This window comes from Haliotis asinina, chromosome 14, assembly GCF_037392515.1.
Source record: "Haliotis asinina isolate JCU_RB_2024 chromosome 14, JCU_Hal_asi_v2, whole genome shotgun sequence".
Taxonomy (NCBI): Eukaryota; Metazoa; Mollusca; class Gastropoda; order Lepetellida; family Haliotidae; genus Haliotis; species Haliotis asinina.
The window spans coordinates 19263970-19288485 of NC_090293.1; the positions used below are offsets into that span (position 1 = coordinate 19263970).

At 39.8% G+C, this 24516-nt stretch overlaps 2 protein-coding genes across 2 annotated transcripts; both read right to left on the reverse strand.

Annotated features, from left to right (window-relative positions):
- Positions 1 to 5682: 5682 nt before the first annotated feature.
- On the reverse strand, positions 5683 to 10042 carry LOC137261612 (glutamine synthetase-like). Its single transcript, XM_067799389.1, has 2 exons — positions 9875 to 10042; positions 5683 to 7285 (listed from the first exon to the last, which is right to left on the reverse strand). The coding sequence occupies exons 1-2, from the start codon at positions 10023 to 10025 to the stop codon at positions 6123 to 6125; spliced, it is 1314 nt and encodes a 437-aa protein (XP_067655490.1). The 5' UTR covers positions 10026 to 10042; the 3' UTR covers positions 5683 to 6122.
- A 6634-nt stretch (positions 10043 to 16676) lies between these two features.
- Positions 16677 to 20798, reverse strand: LOC137261688 (lengsin-like). Its single transcript, XM_067799466.1, has 2 exons — positions 20645 to 20798; positions 16677 to 18314 (listed from the first exon to the last, which is right to left on the reverse strand). The coding sequence occupies exons 1-2, from the start codon at positions 20793 to 20795 to the stop codon at positions 17152 to 17154; spliced, it is 1314 nt and encodes a 437-aa protein (XP_067655567.1). The 5' UTR covers positions 20796 to 20798; the 3' UTR covers positions 16677 to 17151.
- Between the last annotated feature and the right edge of the window lie 3718 nt (positions 20799 to 24516).

Below are 24516 nucleotides of genomic sequence, written 5' to 3' on the forward strand. Positions count from 1 at the left end.
CTGTGTCTATCTTTTTTTATCTTGAAAAAGCATATGACACAACCTGGAAATATGGTATTTTAAGAGATTGACATGATTTCGGTTTGCGAGGTCGTTTGCCTCAATTCATACCCAACTTTTTAAATAACAGGCAATTTCAAGTCCGTGTGGGTTCTACCCTGTCTGATCATTACAATCAGGATCAGGGTGTTCCACAAGGCAGTAGTTTGTCAGTCACTCTTTTTAGCATCAAGATCAACAGTCTATCTAAAGTTTTAAATGATTTAATAGATGGATCTTTATTTGTGGATGATTTTAATATTTCTTGTCGTGGTAAAAATATGCATACTATTGAACGGCAACTGCAACTGTGTTTAAACAAAATAGATAAATGGTGTCTTGAAAACGGCTTCAAATTTTCTAAATCAAAAACCAATTGTATACACTTCTGTCGTATATACAAACCCCATAAAGACCCAGAACTATATCTCAGTGGTACTCCAATCAAAGTGGTCAAGGAGACCAGGTTCTTGGGACGTATTTTCGACTCACATTTGACCTTTTTGCCGCATATTAAATCCCTTAAAGCCAAATGCCTGAAGGCACTCGATTTATTAAAGGTTGTTTCAAATTCAAAATGGGGAGGGGATCAAACTACCCTCTTTCACTTATATAGATCACTGGTGAGATCTAAACTTTATTACGGCTCCATCGTATATGGTGGAGCTTGTCAAAGCAACCTAAAACTACTTGATCCTGTTCACCACGAAGGCCTCAGACTTTGTCTCGGTTCTTTTAGAACCTCTCCTATTGACAGTCTATATGTCGAAGCTGATGAGCCTTCTCTCAACTTACGTCGTATCAAACTATCTTTACAATACATTACAAAATTAGCATCTAATGAGTCTAATCCTGCATTTAATTGTGTCTTTAATCCTCTCTATGAGGATTTGTATAACAAAACGTCTTCCCTTCTTCCGCCTCTTGGGCTCAGAATTAAGCCATTTCATGCTGCTTCTAGCATTGAGCTGGACCATATAGCTCCTTCCCGTCTTCATTCTTCTCCTCCTTGGCAGTTGGTTAGGCCACAAGTTGACCTAACATTAACATCACTTAAAAAATCAGAAACGAATGAATTACTGTATAAACAAGAATATAATCAATTGAAACATAGATATAGCAATTATAAATCCTTATTTACAGATGGAACCAAGGACGGTGGCGCAGTAGCTTGTGCCACTGTCATTGGATCCAGAACAATATCTTCTAGATTACCAGATAATAGTTCTATTTTTACAGCTGAAGCTTACGCCATATTAACAGCTCTTAAATATATTCAAAGACACCCTAAACGTAAACAATATATAATCTATTCTGATTCTCTTTGTTGCCTTCAAGCTATTAAAAATTTATCATGTAAACATCCACTTTTAATTGACATTATTGAATTGTATAATTGTCTTGCTACTGGCCAGTACGACATCGTCTTCTGTTGGTTACCAAGCCACGTAGGCATTTCTGGTACCACAATGGCTGATCTTGCTGCCAAGGCAGCACTCAACAAATCTGTGACACCACTTCTTATTCCTTACAGTGATTACAAAGCCACCATTAGATCTTATATCCGTGATCTGATGCAGAAGAAGTGGGACACCCAAGTAGGTACAAATAAATTACATGAAATAAAACCGCATATTGGTTACACCTACTTGGGTTGTCAGTCCAGATTTGAAGAGGCTATTTTAAGACGATGCCGTATTGGCCATACTAGATATACTCATTCATACCTTTTAGAAGGTGAGGATCGTCCATTTTGTATCCCTTGTGATGAGAGAGTTACAGTCAAGCATATCCTGCTTGACTATGTTGAATTCTCCATCACAAGGGATAAGTATTTTACAGTTAAAACAATTAAGGATCTTTTCACCAGCGTTAGGTCTCATTTAATTATTGATTTTTTAAAAGAAATTGATTTTTTGGTTGAATTTTGAAATTATGTTGTGTAAATAGATGTATTTTAAGTATTGGAAGTTTGGATTGGTAACTTGAATTGGTGGTGGCTGTACCCTCAAAGGGGGTTGAAGTATTGTAAAATTATTGTCCTCCTGAGAGGGTACGTAAGTCCAAAAACATTCACAGTAAATTTAAACTTTCCACTGTTCTTAGTCGTAGTATATCTGTATTTTTAATTTTTGGCTAGATATGTCTAAATTGCTAACAGCTGAGGGAATGATGTAAATCCGACTAGGCTCCATGCAGGTAGCAAAGGCACTGTAAGTCCCCATGGTCCCTAGTATGGTGATCTACCTTCAGTTGCTGGTAACCTATAGCCTGATTTTATACTGTATTGTCTGAGTAGTGATATTATTTTTAAACTTTCCACACTAGTTTTAATCTCATTTGTGATATTCTAGTTGTTTTACTGTCCTTCGCTGACAGGTTTTTATACGACATGTATTTCATTTCAGTATTAAATGTTCTCGTCACGATATGGCTGAGACATTGGCGATGTGACGTTAAATATTAACTCACTCACTCACTCACCCTTGTAATACAAACCAAATCAAACGATTTGAACCTATTGTTGTTGGTTAAACAGTGTTTATCCTAAGTCGAATAAAATTCGGAGATTTTAATTTTCAGTTAGCAAGGTAAAATTATGAGGATTCGCAGTCTACTATATTTACTTTATTTTCTTTTTGTTCAACTAACATTCATCAGTGCATTTCCACTGCAAACAGATATTTTACATGTTATTTACCCTGAAACAAACGGTGGGGTGGATATGTATGTATGCATGTATGTATGCATGCATGTATGTATGTATGTATGTATGTATGTATGTATGTATGTATGTATGTATGTATGTATGTATGTATGTATGTATGTATGTATGTATGTATGTATGTATGTATGTGTGTCTGTATGTCTGTCTGTCTGTCTGTCTGTATGTATGTCTGTGTGTCTCTGTGTGTGTGCGTGCGTGCGCGAGCGCGCGTATATGTATGTATGTATACTGAATATGATATATGCTATAACTGAATGCCTACATGTCTCCACCAATGTCTGAAACGAATATCCCTTTTAATATCAACCATGGCTTCAATGTTTATTTATACATAGATATAGCAGTAGAATGTGTTATTAATTAAATATGTAAATATGGGAGAAACCATTTTTTTGGTCCAATAATTGATTTCCATGAACTCCTGGATAACATGGCTGTGCCGAAAATGAAGTCTTATCATGTAATTTAAAACTTGAATTAAATGTACCTCAAATCAACTGAGAAATGTGGCTACTAATAATGAGGAGTAGATTGTACTTTCCTTGACATCAAACAGATCTAAGTTTACATCCAAGTTGTGTATGGTGATAAAATGATCAGAATATTTGGCAGTTATAGGTTGTGGAATGTTTTAAAAAAGGAGGTTTTGAATCCCTATTTGAAAGCGTCTAAGGATGAAGCTTTTCTGTGGGAGAAGGAAGAGTTTTCCACAAGGTTGGTGGGCGTGCAGGCATATATGTTGGCAACATCTCAGAGAAATATGGAGGAGCTAGGACGTATCTGCAGCGGAAAACATGAGTGAGAATCCTGAGCTGAATTCAGGCTTCGACCAGCAACCAATACAGACTGGATGTTTTAGTAACAACTCTGGTTTTTGAAGTCTGAAAAGAAGATCGCTACGGATTCAAAATAGTAGGCTATTGCAATGCTGGAGAGAACAAAGGAACAAGTGAAAACTTTAGCTGCATCTGTGGTTACAAATGGCGGATGTTACCAACAGAGTGGAGATGGAAGTAGTCTACTCCAAAGAGATGTTTTACATGTTGCTCCATGGTGAGTCAAGGATCAAGATGAACACCTATCTTCTTGGCAGTGGATGACTTGGCTACTGTAATGTCCAAGTTGATCGTTTTCTGACGTTGCGGTGTGCCAACATAGCTTCAGTCTTGTCTTCACTGAATTCCAATTCATTTGTCATCATCTATCAACTAATTGCCTTCTTGTACTGACTCACTCTTGATCCGGTTATTTGTACATCCTCTGGTATTAAGGAATACATCCACTGGAAGACGTCCGCAAATGCATTGTGATTCACATCAAAGTTATCAATGACCATCTCCAAGGAGGTTGTATACAACACCAAAAGAAGACACCTAAGGACTGAGCCCTCGGGTACACCACGGTCAGAATCAACAACGTACTGACTCTTAGTGCTCACATAGGAACTGAACACTTTCCGTACCCTTTGTGTTAGGTCCTCTGTCCCTCAGTGTATAGGGTTTCCTAACCTAAAAGGTTCTTTAACCAACAAAGAGAAAGCTCTTATCACTTGAGAGAACGAAATTTACTGTAACTGAGGAGAGTGTCTACTCGCTGCATATTCACAAGACCATTGTCATTCAAAACTTGTCAACTTCGTGATTACCAAATATGTTTGGTGTAGCTTTTCATACCCCAGTTTCCGCCTTTTCCCGAAGATTGCCTTGTTATCTCCTCTTGTTTTTGATGTCGCCATCTTGTAGATCTTGGTGTCCCAAATCGACACTGCATCGTTTACTCTTTCAACATAGTTCTGTAAGTAAGCATCATGTAGTCAGTTGAGGTTTTCTCAAGATACGTTTATTCGGGGTAGTGCCATTAAAGAATATCAAACCTAGCACCACAATATACTTGTTCGTAAAGCTATGTTGTGTATGTGATCAGCGAACGGACTTTCATCCTTCAGCCCTCTGAAGTATATTTGCTGGGTATAAGTATACATTTTTCAACCCAAATTATACTCCCCTGTTAACAGTTGTACTCAGATAGTATTTCTTTTGATATGTATTACCCTACCTTATGCATTAGCAACACGTCACCACAGGGCTTAAACTCGTTCTTCCTTTCACGGAATTTCACGGAATTCTATTGGCTAAATCATTTATGAGGACGCATTGTGAAAACACTTCACAAGAAATGTAAGAATGAAACTATGAAAAAAGTCGGACATGAGTGCAGTGTGTGACCTTAACCCTGAAAAGGTGCAGACCCTAAGGACCCAAAACCATAAACAGTTGTGGGTTCTGATGAGAATGTGCAGGCCCTATATTTTAATAATTGGAAATAATACTGTTAGTTATTAGGATGGAGAAACTTTCAGCCATAAGGACCTTCAGAAAACAACAACTATGGATACGAGTGGTTTTCCTACGTTAATTTCGAAAGCTGCATGAATGCCATTATAGAAACAGACATTATTATTCAAAGACAAGTATCAGTAAAGTCAGACATTGTCTCACTCACCAATCCAGTAAAATGAGAAAGGTTTCATGTTCTCTTTCAGACCCCTAGAGATCCGGGTTAGAATTGGTCATCAGCGACCAACGATGGGGGTATGCCAACTGCTCATGGTGAATCACTGGGTAGTCTGGTTCAGAATCGATTATTCATGTGACTAGAATATTGCTGAGGGCCTCGTTAACAACGAGCAAAACATACATGCTATTTCGACCTACCACACTGTTCATACACCCTTACACAAACATCATATGCATGTATACTCTGATTGCTCTCTATATTTAGCAGGGCTATGACGTATCTCCATTATCCTCTCGCATGTCATCTTTCAGAAGGATGCATTCTGAACAAACTTCACGTGAAAAGTAAGAAAGTCTGGCTTGAGCGCGATTTTAGTAATTGAAGACAGACATAATATAAACGGCATGAACGTTTTATTTCCTTGTTCAAAGACAAGAATCAGCGAGACAGGACCTTTATTGTCTCACCTTCCAATTAAAGGACAAAGTTCTCTTATTTCCATTGTATCTCGAACCTTTGAAGATCCAGGCTAGAGCTGGTCATCAGCAACTCACGATTGTCATAAGATTCATGATGAATCACTGGATAGACTGATACAGAATCGATTATTCCTATGGCTGGAATATTATATTATATATATATTATTATATCTGGACCTACCACATTCTCCATACACTTTGGTTGCTCTAAACATGTAGCGGGGCTGTGAATTATCTTCCATTACGAAATACATTACACAAAATTTATATATTTCTCTATCAAAGCATAAACGTTTCAAATTCAAAGGCAACATACACATAAGGTTATAACCTACCTATTGCTACGTTGCAAATTCATTTTACAGGTAATCTTTCATCTCAATAGCAAATCGTTCCTCGTCAGTCTCAACACCCTCATACTTGACAAGTTCCGCATCTCTCTTGCTCTGGACAAACCATGCCACCAGATCCTTCCCTAAAGCGTCACACAATTCCTCATCTTTTTCCAGCTCAACCAGAGCTTCACTCAGAGAACTGGGAAGTAATTCCTCGTTTTCTGCTTCCCCTGGGGGTGGACACTCCATCTTCTTGATGACTCCATCCAGTCCAGCAGCAATTGTAGACGCAGCAACAAGATATACGTTGCTCATTGGACTTGGAAGTCTGTTTTCAATATATGTTCTCGAAGGACCGTCGTTCTTTGCACGGACACATGCCAGTCGATCTTCGAGTCCCCAGGTGATTGCCGCAGGATAAAGATACACGCCAATGTTCCTATAACAATTGACAGTAGGGTTTGAGAGTGCAAAAAGAGCTTTGGTATGCTTCAGGATACCAGCAATGAACTGTTTGGCAACAACAGACAATTTGTCTGCGGAATCAGCATCGTAGAACGCGTTTTCTCCAGATTTAGTCCAGAGAGAAAAATTGAAATGCTTGGATCCCCCTGTGGTACTGTCTGGAAGACGGGACATGAAAGTGACTCTAAAACCGCCCAGATCCGCCATTTCAAGAAGGCCTTCCTGAAGATTGAAGGCCATATCGAGACTCTCGATTCCATACTTTGGTTTTGTTACAGCTTCAAACATCCCACTGGTACCTTCAATATGGTATCTTTCAACATCAATCTTGGAATCCTGAAAGTTCTTATCCATGTGAAAAATGACTTTGCTGTGTTTGTTCATTATCCTATGACTGTATGCATCAGTACCACCAAACACTGGCTTCATGTTTTCATCAAGGATTATAAATTCAATTTCATAGCCAGAATACAAATCAAACCCAAGATCTTCTAACCTCTGAAGTTGTTTTCTTGCAACATACCGAGGACAGGCCAGTTGAGGCGTGTTGTCTTTCATCCACCTAGATTCGCATAGCATTTCAACAATCTTCACGCCTTCTGGTGCCCAAGGAATTGGCCTGAGAGTGTTGAGATCAGGAAAGATATTCATATTGCCAAAGCCGTTGCTTTTCTCGTGGTATAAAATTACTGGATATCCTCTTGGGCCAAGAGCCAACGTACCTTCAAGGAGACAAAAGTATATTCATGACACTGTACACTTCATTTTACCTCATTATATACTGAACAAGTTCCGAAACGCACCACATTAAGATGCACTCAAAAAGAATGTGAAATCATAGGTTGGAATGAATGAATGATCTATCATGCTAGGGATCTCAACATGTAAAAGACACATGGTGGTTTGGACTGTTGCATCAAAACACAGCCTCTTTTATGACTCTACATCATGAAAATCATGAAAAGCACGTAATTCAAAATTCTGATGCAGAAACAACAAATGTACATGAATATAACATTGCCACAATATCTGAACTGTTAATCACCAGTTTAAGTGAAAATTCAACCGTGATTAACCCTTTTACTGTGCCATGAGTCAGAAGTGGCTTAAGCTTTCAACTGCCATCATTCCTCAGTCGTCAGACTCTGCCAAGGCTTGCAGCAGACTGGAAGTACCCGTCACCGTCAACGTCCAACAAAACCCAGACGGCAACATGCACAGCTTTGACAATACAGTGGCGACGTAGAATCATCATCAACCACAGCATACGGCACGGTTTACGTCAGTATGGCCTCAACGCTCGGCGTTCCTACAATGGCCCCATATAGGTACACATACACCGACGCTGTCACATAGCCTGGGCTAGAACCCATCAAATATGGACGCAGCAACAGTGGGAAGGTGTGCTCTTCACGATGAATCTCGTTTCAGTCAAGCAGATGAGCGAGTTCGCCTATGGCGACGTCGTGGAGAATGCTATGTGGATTGCTGTGTGCGACAGGTAGATCGTTGGGGTGGGGTATTGCGATGGTTTGGATGGGAGTAGTGTGATGGTTTGGGACGTCATAAGTGTTCATTCAAGAACACTACATGTGTTTCGAGGACGTGTTAATGCCAGCACCTATACAAACGACGTCTTTACTAAACCATGTCATTACACATCTGAACGCCAATGCACGTATGTAAATCCTTTAGCAAGATAAAGCTGGAGCGCATACAGCAAGGCACACCATGAACAATGTGGATGTGTGCACCTATCGGAACAAAACCCAGACAGCAACACGCACAGCTTTGACAATACAGGAGAGACGTGGAATCATCAGCGACCACGGCATGCGGCACGGTTTACGTCAGTATGGCCTCAACGCTCGGCGTTCCTACAATGGCCCCATTTTGGCACACAGACACCGATGCCGTCGCTTAGGCTGGGCTAGAACCCATTGAATATGGACACAGCGACAGTGGGAAGGTGTGCTCTTCACTGATGAATCTCGTTATCGTCTCAGTTACGCAGATGGGCGAGTTCGTCTATGGCGACGTCGTAGAGAGCGTTTTGTGGATTGCTGTGTGCGACGGATAGCAAAGAACACCATGCACTTTTTGACACAAAACAATGTGGATGTGCTTCCATGGCCACCACCAAGAGCTAATTCCTGCTCCTTCATTATGTGAATGCACCGTGATGTTGCTGGAATATTGCTAGTCAAGTGTCTGCTGAGTCAATGCACAGAAGGAATATGTTGTGACAAAAAGATGTTTGCGCAACGTAAGTCACCTGATCAACTATTGCCAAAATAGACACCATTTTCACATCAGACGTAACATTATTTAGAACAAATGTTACATGTCAGCCCCAAACCCTAGATGATGTGTGTATGCATTCAGCTGTGGAAACAAATACATAGAGAAAGGAACAAAAGACATCTGTACAAGAATCTTTGATAAAGTCTGTCCTTTCAGAATATCTAATCGAAAAACCCGACCACCATATTTCCTGGCAATAAACAAGGATTCTACATTCCAACATCAACCACGGGTAAAACAGGTAAGGCTTCAAGAAAGCATCAAGATCTAAAGAAAGTAGACGTTCCCGGTATACCCTCTCCTGCTCAATAATCGTTCGCTTTGTCTTACATTGTAATACCATTAATATCATTGGTTTCACCCTTATATTGTTATCTCTGTACATTCTTCCTATCGAACTGACTTTGTACTATGTTAAATTCTCCCAGCTCGTGTTGTGTAAACATATATATCTATATATATTCACTTTGTGATCTGATGAAGCTCAGGAATTAGGTCTAAAACATCGTATGAAGCACATGTATTCACGTTTGTGTTATTTCTAAATGCCTTTCAAGAACTTGATCAGAGGTAATTGTGGACAGCGAACAATATCAACGTCAACTTCATATTACTTCCCTCGTGCAAAGTCATTGTATTTATACACATGTAAACCCTTTACTCACTCTGAAAACACGTACAGTATCTCTCTGATATTTTCCTTCATATTTCATCGACGGTAGCACATACAACCGTTTGGGTTTCGGGTTTTTTTTTGGTTTTTTGGTTTTTGTTTTTGTTTGTTTTTTTATAGGGTCTTTTTGCCATATCCCAATCTCTAAATCAGATAATTGACTATAAAATATGATAATATTGCTCAGTTTCGGATTAGAATTGATCTTCAGTAACTCATGCTTGTCGTAAGAAGCGACTAATGGGATGTAGTAGACTCTTTGACTTGGTTGACTCATCGTAACCCAACTCACTCACTCAGCGAACAACATCAACATCGTCTTCATAATACGTACCCTCAAACATAGTAAGCCCCTTGTCAAGATACTTTGCAGCATGACAGCCTCTGACGACTTGACCACAGCTCATGCCATTCAAATCGCAAAGAGCAAATCGGACATAGTCGTATTTCACCAGCTCCTTCTTGACTATTTCCATCTTCGACATTGTCACTACACTTGACATCTGATGGCATGATGTTCGCCGCAAAGGTATTTATAATGTTGGGGAAACATGTTTTCCCACGTCATGGATATCCAATTCAAATATCAAAATTATGGTTGTGGTATACCAGTTCATTAATTAAAACTGAACATGCTCTGGCTGCATGAATCAAAGCATTTACACCTCAATGATTTCACGTAATGGCCGCATGCAATGAAATGCTCGTATGTGCTTCAGACTCGTACATTTACAGACCACCGCAATATAGCTGGACTACTGTTGTGTGCTGTGTACTAAACTCACTCACTCGCGATGTGTGAATCCAATTTCTGATCTTTCCCGTCTTAATTTTGCTCGAATATAATCAATACACACTCCCCGTGTGTGTGTGTGAGAGAGAGAGAGAGTATTTGTGTTTTGTTTGTTTATTTGCTTTTTGTCGTTTTTTGTTTGTTTGTATGTATGTTTTTGTTGGTGTTTGTTGTTTTTCGTGCAATGAAATGTCGAATCAATAGTGAGTATGGCCGCTACTGGCTCCAACACACGGCAAAACATATCGACACATGTAGCAACATTAGCCGTGATATACTGCCATTCCTGTAGGAGACATGTTCTAGTTGTTGACCGTAGCGTTAGTAGTTTTCTGATTTGTCGAACTACGGAGTCTTAATAGTATTCTATCGGAACATGCTGGCCACTGTAAGAGATTAGATGCTTATTACATCAATAGGACAGCATGAGTATATACACTGAGAAGAGGGTTAGTTTACTGATAGGGAAATGTGAGGTTATGGTATAGACAGGATAGAGCCGGGTGAGGAAACAAACATGTATATAATACACAGGCTGAGTGTTTATGCTGTATGAGCGTTATTACACTGACACGTGAGCAAGAGACACAGAGTTCAGTTGATGCTGGATCGGTATTTATAGGGCAATCTAGTTTTGCTGTGTTTGCATGTGAGATACTGCATTAATAGTTATGAGGCGTTGATACCTTGACATGGCCGTCATTAGGAAAAGAGCTGAGTGAGAGTGAAAGTTGAAGAGAACGTCTGGGTCAGAGCACACGTTCTGGGGACGTCCCATGATGTATTGGAGGAGAGTTTCTTCATCACAGTTGTTCAGGTGCACATGCAGATCCAAGGGGAGACTATCGACAGTGTAGTTCCAGTAGATTTCATGAACTGATCTAAGAGCTGTACAGCTGCAGGCGATATGTCCCAAGAGATCTGTGTAGAATTTATTGCACATTGAACATATTGCATCTTTTTGTTTTGGAGTAGCAATCCAGAGCTGAGCTAGGAAGTAGAATGCTTTGCGGTGATGTCTGTTGAGAACTAGAGACCAGGGTAGGCAGCGAGTAGGTTCCATGTGAAGGTTTCGGAATCTGGAGAAGTCTGAGTCATTATGAATACGCTGAGTCCACTGTGTCGTGTAAGAATGGCGGATACGTTGGGTAACCAGTTTCTTCAGGTTTGTTTTGATGGAACTGAGTGACCTTGAAGGAAGGAGATGAGATGGATGCTGAGGTTGTACTGCTGGAGGAGTGAGACGATTGTGGGACATAATTCATGTTGTAAGTTACTGTTTTGTCCTTGAAGATGAAGAAGGAGTCTGGCTGTGAATAGGCGTCTGGGTAGAGCAGAAGGATGTTTGTGAAAAAACATCAGTTGGCGTCGAATTGGCATGCTCAGACACATGTGAGTGCGGGTACCTGGAGAGAAGCCTTGGATCTTCTTAGCCATGTAGCACCATGTTATGTCTAGTTTCATTTCATCCTTGATGAGTAGTTTGGTCCAGAGTTTACACCCAAACAGCAGTGTGGGTAGTACAATTCTGTGCACAGTTGATGCAGCTATGAGAGGGTTTACAGCATTTGGTTTTATACCTATTCCAAGAAGGGAGTGGAATGCTGCTCTTGCTTTGCGACATACTTGTGCTATGACTGAGGTCTGAGGAAAGCCTTGTTCCGAGATGAATGACGCACTTGGCAGTTGGAACTGAGCTTCCAGTCAGCACCCATTCTTTAGGAGTAACGTCAATAGGTTTGCTGTTGAATATAATGACTTTGCATTTTGTTGGGTTCACTTCATACCTCCATTTCAGATTGTAGTCGCTAACTATATCAAGTAGGGCTTGAAGACCCGAGGGGGTGAGAGATAGAACTGTCAGGTCGTCTACTAGGGTTGGGTTACCAAGCTGGAGGCTTCCGACGGTAATTCCATATCCAGATTCCTGAAGACTGTTGAGGAGATGATTGATGAACACGAGATAGATGATAGTGGACAGAACACCGCCCTACCTTACACCTTGTTGGATTGGAAACTGTGGAGAGTGGCAGTCATTTACAACAACTATACGTTTGAGGCCAGTGTGGCAGTTCATAAGTAGTTTCAGAGTTTTGCCATTGTTTCCAAGGTTAGACAATTTCAGGAACAGCCCATTGTGCCAGACAGTATCGAAAGCCTGTTTGTTGTCGATAAAACCAGCGTAAACCTTACTGCCAAGTTCAACGTTGTGGCTGATGGTCTCTGTTAGATTGAAGGACGTTGTTGTGCAAAGCCCGGTTTGGTATCCTTGATGTTGGGGATTTGGAAATGGGGTGTTCGTGTGCACGGTCCGTTTTGAAAACCGAGTGCTGATGAGTTTTTCGAACAGTTTGTATATGACTGGCAACAAGGTTAATGGTTCTTGTACATAGACAAACAGTGAAATTACTATAGCGAATCCTCATAGTTTTATCTTGCCAATTTATAATAATATATATCATAATGCACTCGCAAAGCTGATTTATGAGAGGTAAACATTGGTTTTTGGGTGTTGGTCTCTGCCAGAAAAGTAAGATGTCTTAAGATTTTCAAAATATGATCAAGAAGCACTGTAAAGGTCTTTGAATCTTTTTTATTATGTCAGAATTTGATCATAGTTCTTCTATCATCTGTTTATCAAACGCCTTTGAGTCACCTGTCGCTGTCAAAATAACACTGTCAACAGGATTGCCATGTATAAACATATGCATTTTCCAAGACCTTTTGTACCTTGATGGTTCCAATGACATCTTAGATTTCATTTAACCAAAATGACTACATTTAACTGTATGAAAAGGATTTTTTTAGCTAGAATAAAAACATTGTATCAAGGTCTAGAAGATGATGAACACAAGCAGACATCAAGTCATACATAGTTGTAAAGTGTAATATATAAGCTTAGGTTCACAATGTGAGGCAAAGGAATATGTAGCCTAATGATTACATTAGTGACCTGTTGGGGTCTTTTTGTTACCAGACATGCAGGTTCGATTCCATGTAACTTTTCTCTCTCTTTTTCAAAGTTTGTTTATCAAGTCTACAATGTTTAACTAAACTGTTTCACATCAAATCCAAATACCGTATTTTTTTTCTCAAGGTAGGTAATCTATGTTACAACACTGGTGAAACAAGCTTTAATTAACATCATCGGTCTGGTTGCCTTTGTTCCCAATATTTTAAAATTCATATTTTATATATTTTGATCTACTTTAGGCTTATACACTCATGAATGCTGCAGTTCTTGACAGTGAATCAGAAACTGAGATTGATGACTGTGTGAATGAAGAGTAGAAGTGGATAAATTGTGAATAATTACTCTGTGAATTCTTTTCAATACTGACTTTAACACTTGCATGGTGTTACTATGAATCTGCGCTAACAATGAAATTTCACCCGAAATGAACCACTTTGGGGTCAAGACCAGTGGTTTTAAGTGCAACAAGATTGGTTATTGTAATAACATATGATGATTGAGATGTTAACTGTATATTTGCTAAAACTGGTTGTAAATGCTCGCTTGTAACACTTACTAGTTCAAATGAAGCTGTGCCCAAAATGTACCTTTACCCAAAACAGGCCCCTGATTCTTAGTACAACATGACTGGTGATCGTGCTTACATGTTGTAAAATTGACCCATGGATTACATTTGCAAAGAAAGCTGAGAATAATGGCTGGGTTTGGGGGACACAATTAGCAAGTGATTGAATTAACAATGTTTTGCAACCCTAATTGGGTCCCTTGAGGTTAAAACATTATAACTGACATTGACATGTTTTTCAGCATGACTACCTGTCGTAAAACTGCTGTAATTTGTATATAAATAAAATAACACTTGTAAACAAGTCATTATGGCACACAGACTTCTTGTTATTTTTCATGGGGACTGATAAAATGCTTTTTGGGCCCCTCTGCAGCGAAATTGCACCTCAGATCATATAAACTATATCATTTTTATGCAAAGCTAACATATCTCTAAACAAATAACATGTTTTCAGCTAATTCTGTTGGTGGATTCAAAACCACCCTTATCATACCTTGTCGTTTAATGAGGATTCGCAATCTAATATATTTACTTTATTATTTTTGCTTAAACTAAAATTCATCAGTACGTTTCAACTGCAAACAGATATTTTACACATATTAATTACCCTGAAACAAAGCGTAATTACCTGACTCCTGCCGTGATATTGCTGAAAGTGGCGTGAATCAAGACTCACTCAGTCAAAAAAGGACATTAGGGAGTATTTAACCCATGTTTGTCGTATGACGCTACGGTATGTATGTATGTATGTATGTGTGTGTGTGTGTGTGTGTGTGTGTGTGTGTGTGTGTGTGTGTGTGTGTGTGTGTGTGCATTCTTGCATGCCATACTTTTTTATAGATACATAAATATAGCAACAGGATATGTTATTGTTTTAAATATGCAAATATGGAAAAAAATTCCTCGTCCAATACTTGATTCCCATGCCCTCCTGGAGAACATGGCTGTGTCCAAAATGATGTCTTATCATGTAATTTAAAACTTGAATTAAATGTATAAGTACCTCAAATCACCTGTGAAATGTGGCCACTAATAATGACGAGTAGATTGTACTTTCCTTGACATAAAACAGATCTAAGTTTATGTCCAAGTGGTGTATGATGATACAATGATAATAAAGTGTATTTATGAAATTACTGTAATTGTACTTATTTCTCTTCAAAACACTGTGGATAGTCAAAACACGGTCATAGATTGTAAAGAATCCGAGGTTTTCAGTCCAGATTTGAATGCGTCTGAGGATGAAGCATTTTTATGGGAGAAGGAAGAGTGTTCCACAGGGTTGGGGGGCGAGCAGGCATATATGTTGACAACATCTCAGAGAGGTATGGATGAGCTAGGACGTATCTGCAGCGGAAAACATGAGTGAGGATCGTGAGCTGAATTCAGGCTTCGACCAGCAGCCAATACAGACTCTGGAGCATTAGGGTTATGTGAAACCATCTGGATGTTTAGTGACGACACTGGTGGCGTTTTGTAAGTCTGAAAAGAACGTCATTAGATTCCAGACAGTAGGCTATTGCAATGCTGGAGAGAACAAGGGAATCTGTGAGAACTTTAGCTGCATCTGTGGTTACAAGATGGCGGATGTTACCAACAGAGTGGAGATGGAAGTAGTCTACAGATGTTTTACAAATTGATCCATGCTGAGTCAAGGATCAAGATGAACACCTATCTTCTTGACAGTGGATGACTTGGCTACTGTGATGTCCGAGTTGATCGTTTTCAGACGTTGCGGTGTGCCCACATAGCCTCAGTCTTGTCTTCATTGACTTCCAATTCATTTGTCATCATCTACCAACTAATTGCCTTATGTACTGACTCACTCTTGATCCGGTTATTTGTACATCCTCTGTTTTGAAGGAATAGGTCTGCAAGTGCACGATGATTATCATCAAAGTTATCAATGACCTTCTCCAGGGTGTTTGTATACAACAGAAAAAGAAGACACCCAAGGACTGATCCCTCGGGTACACCACGCTCTAGGTTCGTTCACTCAGACATGCTTTCAGAGGCAAGAACGTACTGACTCTTAGTGCTCAGATAGGAACTGAACACTTCCCGTACCCTTTGTGTTAGGTCTTCTGACCTTCAGTGTATAGGGTTTCCTAACCTAAAACGTTCTTTAACCAACAAAGAGAATGTTCTTATCACTTGTGAGAACGGAATTTACTGTAACTGAGGAGAGTCTCTATTCGCTGCCTATTCACTAGACCATTGTCATTCAAAACTTGTCAACTTCGTGATTACCAAATATGTTTGGTGTAGCTTTTCATACCCCAGTTTCCGCCTTTTTCCACCAAAAAGATTGGTTGCCATTAGTTGTTCACCCATTATAGTGTTAACAGAAGTGACTCTTGTCTTGCTGTCTCCTCTTGTTTCTGATGACGCCATCATGTAGATTTTGGTGTCCCAAATCGACACTGCATCGTTTACTGTTCAACTTCATTCCGTAAGTATCATATGGTCAACAGAGGTTTTCTCAAGATACACTGATTTTTGGTAGTGTCATTAAATAATATCAAAACTTACACCAAAATATACTTGTTCGTAATCGTAAAGCTATATTGTGTATGTGATCAGCGCACGGACATTCATCCTTCAGCCCTCTTAAGCATATATGCTGAATATAAGTATGCATTTTCCAACCCAAATTATACTCCCTTGTTCACTTGTTGTATCTCTTCTGATATGTATTATCCTACCTCATGCTTTAGCAACACGTCACTGCAGGTCGTAAAGTCGTTCCTTTCGTTAAATACTCACGGAATGTTATTGGCTAAATCATTTATGAGGACGCATTGTGAAAACACTTCACAAGAAATGTAAGAATGAAACTATGAAAAAAGTCGGACATGAGTGCAATGTTTGACCTTAACCCTGAAAAGGTGCAGACCCTAAGGACCCAAAACCATGAACAGTTGTGGGTTCTGATGAGAATGTGCATGCCCTATATATTAATAATTGGAAATAATACTCTTAGTTATTAGGATGGAGAAACTTTCAGTCCTTCCGAAAAAAACAACTATGGATACGAGTGGTTTTCCTACGTTAATTTCGAAAGCTGCTTGAGTGCCATTATAGTAACAGACATTATTATTCAAAGACAAGTATCGGTAAAGTCAGACATTGTCTCACTTACTATAACCTATCTTCCATTACGAAATACATTACACAAAATTTATATATTTCTCTATCAAATCATAGACGTTTCAAATTCAAAGGCAACATACACATCCGGTTATAACCTACGTATTGCTACATTGCAAATTCATTTTACAGGTAATCTTTTTTCTCAATAGCAAATCGTTCCTCGTCAGTCTCAACACCCTCATACTTGACAAGTTCCGCATCTCTCTTGCTCTGGACAAACCATGCCACCAGATCCTTCCCTAAAGCGTCACACAATTCCTCATCTTTTTCCAGTTCAACCAGAGCTTCACTCAGAGAACTAGGAAGTAATTCCTCGTTTTCTGCTTCCCCTGGGGGTGGGCACTCCATCTTCTTGATGACTCCATCCAGTCCAGCAGCAATTGTAGACGCAGCAACAAGATATATGTTGCCCATTGGACTTGGAAGTCTGTTTTCAATATATGTTCTCGAAGGACCGTCGTTCTTTGCACGGACACATGCCAGTCGATCTTCGAGTCCCCAAGTGATTGCCGAAGGATAAAGAAACACGCCAGTGTTCCTATAACAATTGACCGTAGGGTTTGCGAATGCACAAAGAGCTGTCATATGCTTCAGGATACCAGCAATGAACTGTTTGGCAACAACAGACAATTTGTCTGCAGCATCAGCATCGTAGAACGCGTTTTCTCCAGATTTAGTCCAGAGAGAAAGATTGAAATGCTTGGATCCCCCTGTGGTACTGTCTGGAAGACGGGACATAAAGGTGACTGTAAAACCGCCCAGATCCGCCATTTCAAGAAGGCCTTCCTGAAGATTGAAGGCCATATCGAGACTCTCGATTCCATACTTTGGTTTTGTTACAGCTTCAAACATCCCACTGGCACATTCAGTATGGTATCTTTCAACATCAATCTTGGAATCCTGAAAGTTCTTATCCATGTGAAAAATGACTTTGCTGTGTTTGTTCATTAACCTATGACTGTATGCCTCAGTACCATCAAAAACTGGCTTCATGGTTTCATCAAGGATTATAAATTCAATTTCATAGCCAGAATACAAATCAAACCCAAGATCTTCTAACCTTTGAAGTTGTTTTCTTGCAACATACCGAGGACAGGCCAATTGAGGCGTGTTGTCTTTCATCCACCTAGATTCGCATATCATTTCAACAACCTTCACGCCCTCTGGTGCCCAAGGAATTTGTCTGAGAGTGTTGAGATCAGGAAAGATATTCATGTTGCCCAAACAGTGGTTTTTCTCGTGGTTTACAATCACTGGATCTCCTCTTGGGCCAAGAGCCAACGTACCTTCAATGAGACAAACGTATATTCATGACACTGTACATTTCATTTTACCTCATTATATACTGAATGATCTATCATGCTAGGGATCTCAACATGTAAAAGACACAATGTCATGGTGGTTTGGACTGTTGCATCAAAACACAGCTTCTTTTGTGACTCGATGTCATGAAAATCATGAAATGCTCGCAATTTTAAAAGATTCTGACGCAATAACACAAATGCACATAAGTATACGATTTCCAGAATTTCCAAACTGTTAATCACCAGTTTAAGTGATTGACCCTTTTTATATACCGCGTTTCACACCGGAACAACGGGAAAGAGCACTGGGTTACTTAAATGCTGGATGGAGTCTGTAAGTGGCTTAAGCTTTCAACTGCCATCATTCCTCAATCGTCAGACTCTGTCAATGCTTGCAGCAGACTGGAAGTACCCGTCACCGTCAACGTCCTTGACAGCCACGTGTCTCCACGCCCAGACAAGATCAACGCATTGTGTTATCCCACTATCGGGAAAAACCGAGACTGCAACGTGCACAGCTTTGACAATACAGGAGCAACGTGGAATCATCAGCACACGGTGAGCGTACGGACCAAAGCATACGGCACGGTTTACGTCAGTATGACCTCAACGCTCGGAGTTCCTACACTGGCCCCCATATTTGCACACAGACACCGATGCCGTCACTTAGAACCCATCAAAGATGGACACAGCAACAGTGGAGAGGTGACAGTCACGCAGATGGGTGAGTTCGTCTATGGCCGAATGCTATGTGGATTGCTGTGTGAGACGGGTAGATCGTTGGGGTGAGGGTAGTGTGATGGTTTGGGGCGGCTTCAGTGTTCTTTCAAGAACACCAATACATGTGTTTCGAGGACGTGTTAATGCCAGCACCTATACAAACGACGTCTTTACTAAACCATATCATTATGCATCTGAACGCCAATGCACGTATGTAAATCCTTCAGCAAGCTAGATCGCATACAGCAAGGCACACCATGGACAATGAGGATGTGCTTCCATGGTCAGCACTATCTCCCGATTTGGCCCCGACTGAGCACATCTGGGATGTAATTGGGTGTTTTTTAATGATGGCACCACATACTGTCAATGTCCATAGACTGGAGGTCAACTTGCAACGTCTATGGCAACAGATAACCCAGAGAATAATGAGGACGTCACGTGTTTATGGATGAAAACGTCTTTCATTCTTTATACGAAATTTAAGAGTTAATCCTTGCTCCTTCATTAAGTGAACCCGTAGTGATGCTGCTAGAATATTGCTAGATGCGGAGTAAAACAAAGCTCACTCACTCATCAAGTTTCTGCAGACTCAGTGCACAACGTGAATATGTTGAGATAAAAACATGTTTGTGCAACGTAAGTCACCTGATCAACAATTAATTGCCAAAATAGACGCCACTTTCACACCAGAAAGAACACTATTTAGAACAAATGTTACATGTCAACCCCAAACCCTAGAAGATGTGTGTATGCTTTCAGCTGTGGAAACAAATACATAGAGAAAGGAACAAAAGACATCTGTACAAAAATCTTTGATAAAAAGTCTGTCCTTTCAGAATACCTCATCAAAAAACCCGACCACCATATTTCCTACATTCCAACATCAACCACTAGTAAAAGAGGTAAGGCTTCAAGAAAACAACAAGATCTGATCTTGCTCAATAATCTTTCGCTTTCTCTTACATTGTAATACCATTAATATAACTGGTTTCACCCTTACGTTGTTATCTTTGTGCATTATTCCTATCGAACTGACTTCATACTATCTTACATTCTCCCAGTTCGTGTTGTGTATCTATATATATTCACTCTGTGCGTTGACACTACATTGACCTGATGAAGCTCAGGAATTAGGTCTAAAATATCGTATGAAGCACATGTATTCACGTTCGTCTAATTTCTAAATGCCTTTTAAGATCTTGATCAGAGGTAATTGTGGACAGCGAACAATATCAACGTCAACTTCATATTACTTCTCTCATGCGAAGTCATTGTATTTATACACATGTAAGCCCTTTACTCTGAAAACACCTTCATATTTCATCGACGGTAGCACATCCAACCGTTTGGGTTTTGGGGGTTTGTTTGTATTGCATACCCTAATCTCTAAATCAGATAATTGAGTATAAAATATATTACTATTGCTCAGTTTCGGATTAGAATTGATCTTCATTAACCCATGCTTGTCGTAAGAAGCGACTAATGGGATGTGGTAGATTCTTTGACTTGGTTGACACATCGTATCCCAATCGTTAAAGTAAACTCACTCACTCAGCGAACAACATCAACATCAGCTTCATAATACGTACCCTCAAACATAGTAAGCCCCTTGTCAAGATACTTTGCAGCATGACAGCCTCTGACGACTTGACCACAGCTCATGCCATTCAAATCGCAAAGAGCAAATCGGACATAGTCGTATTTCACCAGCTCCTTCTTGACTATTTCCATCTTCGACATTGTCACTACACTTGACATCTGATGGCATGATGCTCGCCGCAAAGGTATTTATAATGTTGGGGAAACATGTTTTCCTACGTCGTGGATATCCAATTTAAATATCAAAATAATGGTTGTGGAAAAATAACATAGGTATACCAGTTCATTAATTAAAACTGATCATGCTCTGGTTACATGAATCAAAGCATTTACACCTCAATGATTTCACGTAATGACTGCATGCATTGAAGTTTAAATGTTATAATGCCTGTGCATAAATATCAACTTTTCTAACGAGGGTCGTGGTTTACGCAATGACTGAAGATCCGAGTTCAATAAGTGTGTGAGACCCGTGAAGGTCCGAGTTCTCCTTGCTGTAAAAGACGACTAATGGGATCGGGTTGTCAGGCTCTCTGACTTGGTTGACACATGTCATCGGTTCCCAATGTCGCAGATCGATGGTCATGTTGTTTATCACTGGATGGTCTGGTCCAGACTCGATTGTTTACAGACAGCCCCCATATGGCTGGAACACTGTTGTGTGTTGTGTACTAAACTCACTCACTCGCAATGTGTGAATCCCATTTCTGATCTCTCCCATCTTAATTTTGCTCTTTTTAATCTTAGAATAAGTGTTCTCTTAGTGTATGGCTAGATATGGCTAAATTGCTAACAATTGAAGGGATGATGTAAATCCAGGTAGTGTCCATTCAGGACGCAACTGTACTGTAAATCCCCATGGTCCTCAGTATGGTGATCTACCCTCAGTTGTTGGCAACCTATAGCTCATATTTATATTGTACTGTCCTCTATAGATACATTTTTTAGGTCTAATCACTAGTTTTACATTCTACTCTGTGAAGTTTACTGCCCTTCGTTGATAGGTTTTTACAATGTATGTGCTATTAATCCATTTGTATTTTTATAATTAATCGTTCTCGTCACGATATGGCTGCGATATTGCCTATATGACGTTAAATATGAACCCACTCACCCACCTAGTTTTGCTGGAATATAATCAAACCTCACTCCACCATTAAAACAACGGGATGGAATTGCTTGGGTGTTTTTCAACAGATGCGACAAAATGCTTACAGCATTCATATGAAATAAAAGATTACGCCTATATCATGAGTATATTAACTCAAAGTAAGGCACACATTGTGTTTGTCTAAACATGAAAAAGGCATATCCGAAGGAACATTTGTTTAATTTCAATAGAGTGTTAAATTTCACAGCAAATGTGCACAGTTTCATTTCATACAGTCGAATTATAAAGATTTGAATTTGTACTTGGTTGTCTTCAAAACACTGTGGAAATGTCCAGAAGTCAACCAAAGAATTTTCACAAGCGAAGTTTGTGCAAATGTCGGTATTTAATCAGCATGAAAAACAATCTTCATAGTGAAGGTGAGTAAATGGCTTAGACCACCAAGGCATGTGTATTTAATACGCCAGTAGTGTATTGGGCATGGTGAAGGTTATCAAAATAAGTACAATGTTATTGTTTTAAAGAAATAATTGCAGTGAGTCATTTAATCAGTAATGCTAATAAAACAGCCCTAAGAAGAATGGAATTAACTTTCGCTGGTTGTTAAAATTTAGAAGAGTTGCGAGAGTGTATGAGGAAAATATGATATTATGTCAAAATGACAATCAGAATACTTGTCAGTTATGATCCGAGGTTTTGAGTCCAGATTTGAATGCGTCTGAGGATGAAGCATTTTTATGGGAGAAGGAAGAGTGTTCCACAGGGTTGGGGGGCGAGCAGGCATATATGTTGACAACATCTCAGAGAGGTATGGATGAGCTAGGACGTATCTGCAGCGGAAAACATGAGTGAGGATCGTGAGCTGAATTCAGGCTTCAACCAGCAACCAATACAGACTCTAGAGGATTAGGGTTATGTGAGACCATTTGGATGTTTAGTGACAACTCTGGTGGCGGCATTGTTAAGGGTTTGAAGTCTGAAAGAATATCCAAACAGTGGGCTATTGCAATGCATGGAAAGAACAAGGGAATGAGTGAGAACTGTAGCTGCATCTGTGGTTACAAGATGGCGGATGTTACCAAAAGAGTGGAAATGGAAGTACCCTACTCTATAGAGATGTTTTACATGTAGCGCCATGGTGAGGCAAGGATCAAGATGAACACCTATCTTCTTGACAGTGGATGACTTGGCTACTGTGATGTCCGAGTTGATCGTTTTCTGACGTTGTGGTGTGCCAACATAGTTCCAGTCTTGTCTTCATTGAGCTCCAATTCATTTGTCATCATCTACCAACTAATTGCCTTCTTGTACTGACTCACTCTTCATCCGGCTATTTGTACATCCTCTGGTATTAAGGAATAGGTCTGCAAGTGCACGATGATTATCATCAAAGCTATCAATGGCCTTTTCCAAGGAGTTTGTATACAACAGAAAAAGCTTTAAGAAGAGACCCAAGGACTGATCCCTCGGGTACACCACGCTCTGGGTTCGTTCATTCAGGCAGTCTTTCAGAGGCAAGAACTGACTGACTCTTAGTGTTCAGATACCAACTGAACACCATTTGTGTTAGATCCTCTAAGACTCACTGTATAGGGTTTCGTAACCAATAAACTTGCTTTTACCTGCAAAGAGAATGTTGTTATCACCTCTGAGAACGAAATTTACTGTAATTCTCGCTGCGTATTCACTAGACCATTGTCATTCAAAACTTGTCAACTTCGCGATTACCAAATATGTTTGGTGTAGCTTTTCATGCATCAATTTCCGCTTTTTTCACCATAAAGATTGGTTGCCATTAGTTGTTCACCCATTGGAGTGTTAATAAAAGGATTCTTGTTTTGTTATCTCCCCTTGTGTCTGGTGACGCCATCTTGTAGATTCTGCTGTCCCAAATCGACACTGCACGAAATCACCCCAAATCACCCCAAATCACCCCTCATCCCTCTTAAGCATATTTGCTGAGTATAAGTATACATTTTCCAACCAAAATTATACTCCCTGGTTAACAGTTTTACTCAGATAGTATCTCCTTTGATATGTATAACCCTACCTCATACACTAGCACCACATCACCGCAGGTCTTAAAGTCGTTGTTCTTTTTACTAAACATTTTATTGGCTAAATCATTCATAAGAACGCATTCTGAAAACACTTCACAAGAAATGAAAGAATGAAAATAGGAAAAAGTCGGGCATAACTGAAATGTTTGCCCTTAACCCTGAAAAGGTGCAGGCCCTAAGGACCCAAAACCATAAACAGTTGTGGGTTCTGATGAGAATGTGTACATATTTTAATATTGGAATTAATATTCTTAGTTATTACAGATGAAGAAACTTTCAGCCATAAGGACCTGCAGAAAACCATTCAAAGACCAGTATGAGTAAAGTCAGACATTGTCTCACTCACCAATCCAGTAAAATGAGAAAGGTTTCATGTTCTCTTTCAGACCCTTAGTGATCCGGGTTAGAATTGGTCATCAGCGACCAACGATGGGGGTATGCCAACTGCTCATGGTGAATCACTGGGTAGTCTGGTTCAGAATCGATTATTCATGTGACTAGAATATTGCTGAGGGCCTCGTTAACAACGAGCAAAACATACATGCTATTTCGACCTACCACACTGTTCATACACCCTCACAAACATCATATGCATGTATACTCTGATTGCTCTCTATATTTAGCAGGGCTATGACGTATCTCCATTATCCTCTCGCATGTTATCTTTCAGAAGGATGCATTCTGAACACAC

Coding starts and splice junctions, on each gene's coding strand:
- LOC137261612 (XM_067799389.1), bottom strand. CDS start 10,025: ATGTCGAAGATGGAAATAGTCAAGAAGGAGCTGGTGAAATACGACTAT. Junction 7,286..9,874: donor GGGGCTTACTATGTTTGAGG/GTACGTATTATG, acceptor GTCTCCTTGAAG/GTACGTTGGCTCTTGGCCCA.
- LOC137261688 (XM_067799466.1), bottom strand. CDS start 20,795: ATGTCGAAGATGGAAATAGTCAAGAAGGAGCTGGTGAAATACGACTAT. Junction 18,315..20,644: donor GGGGCTTACTATGTTTGAGG/GTACGTATTATG, acceptor GTCTCATTGAAG/GTACGTTGGCTCTTGGCCCA.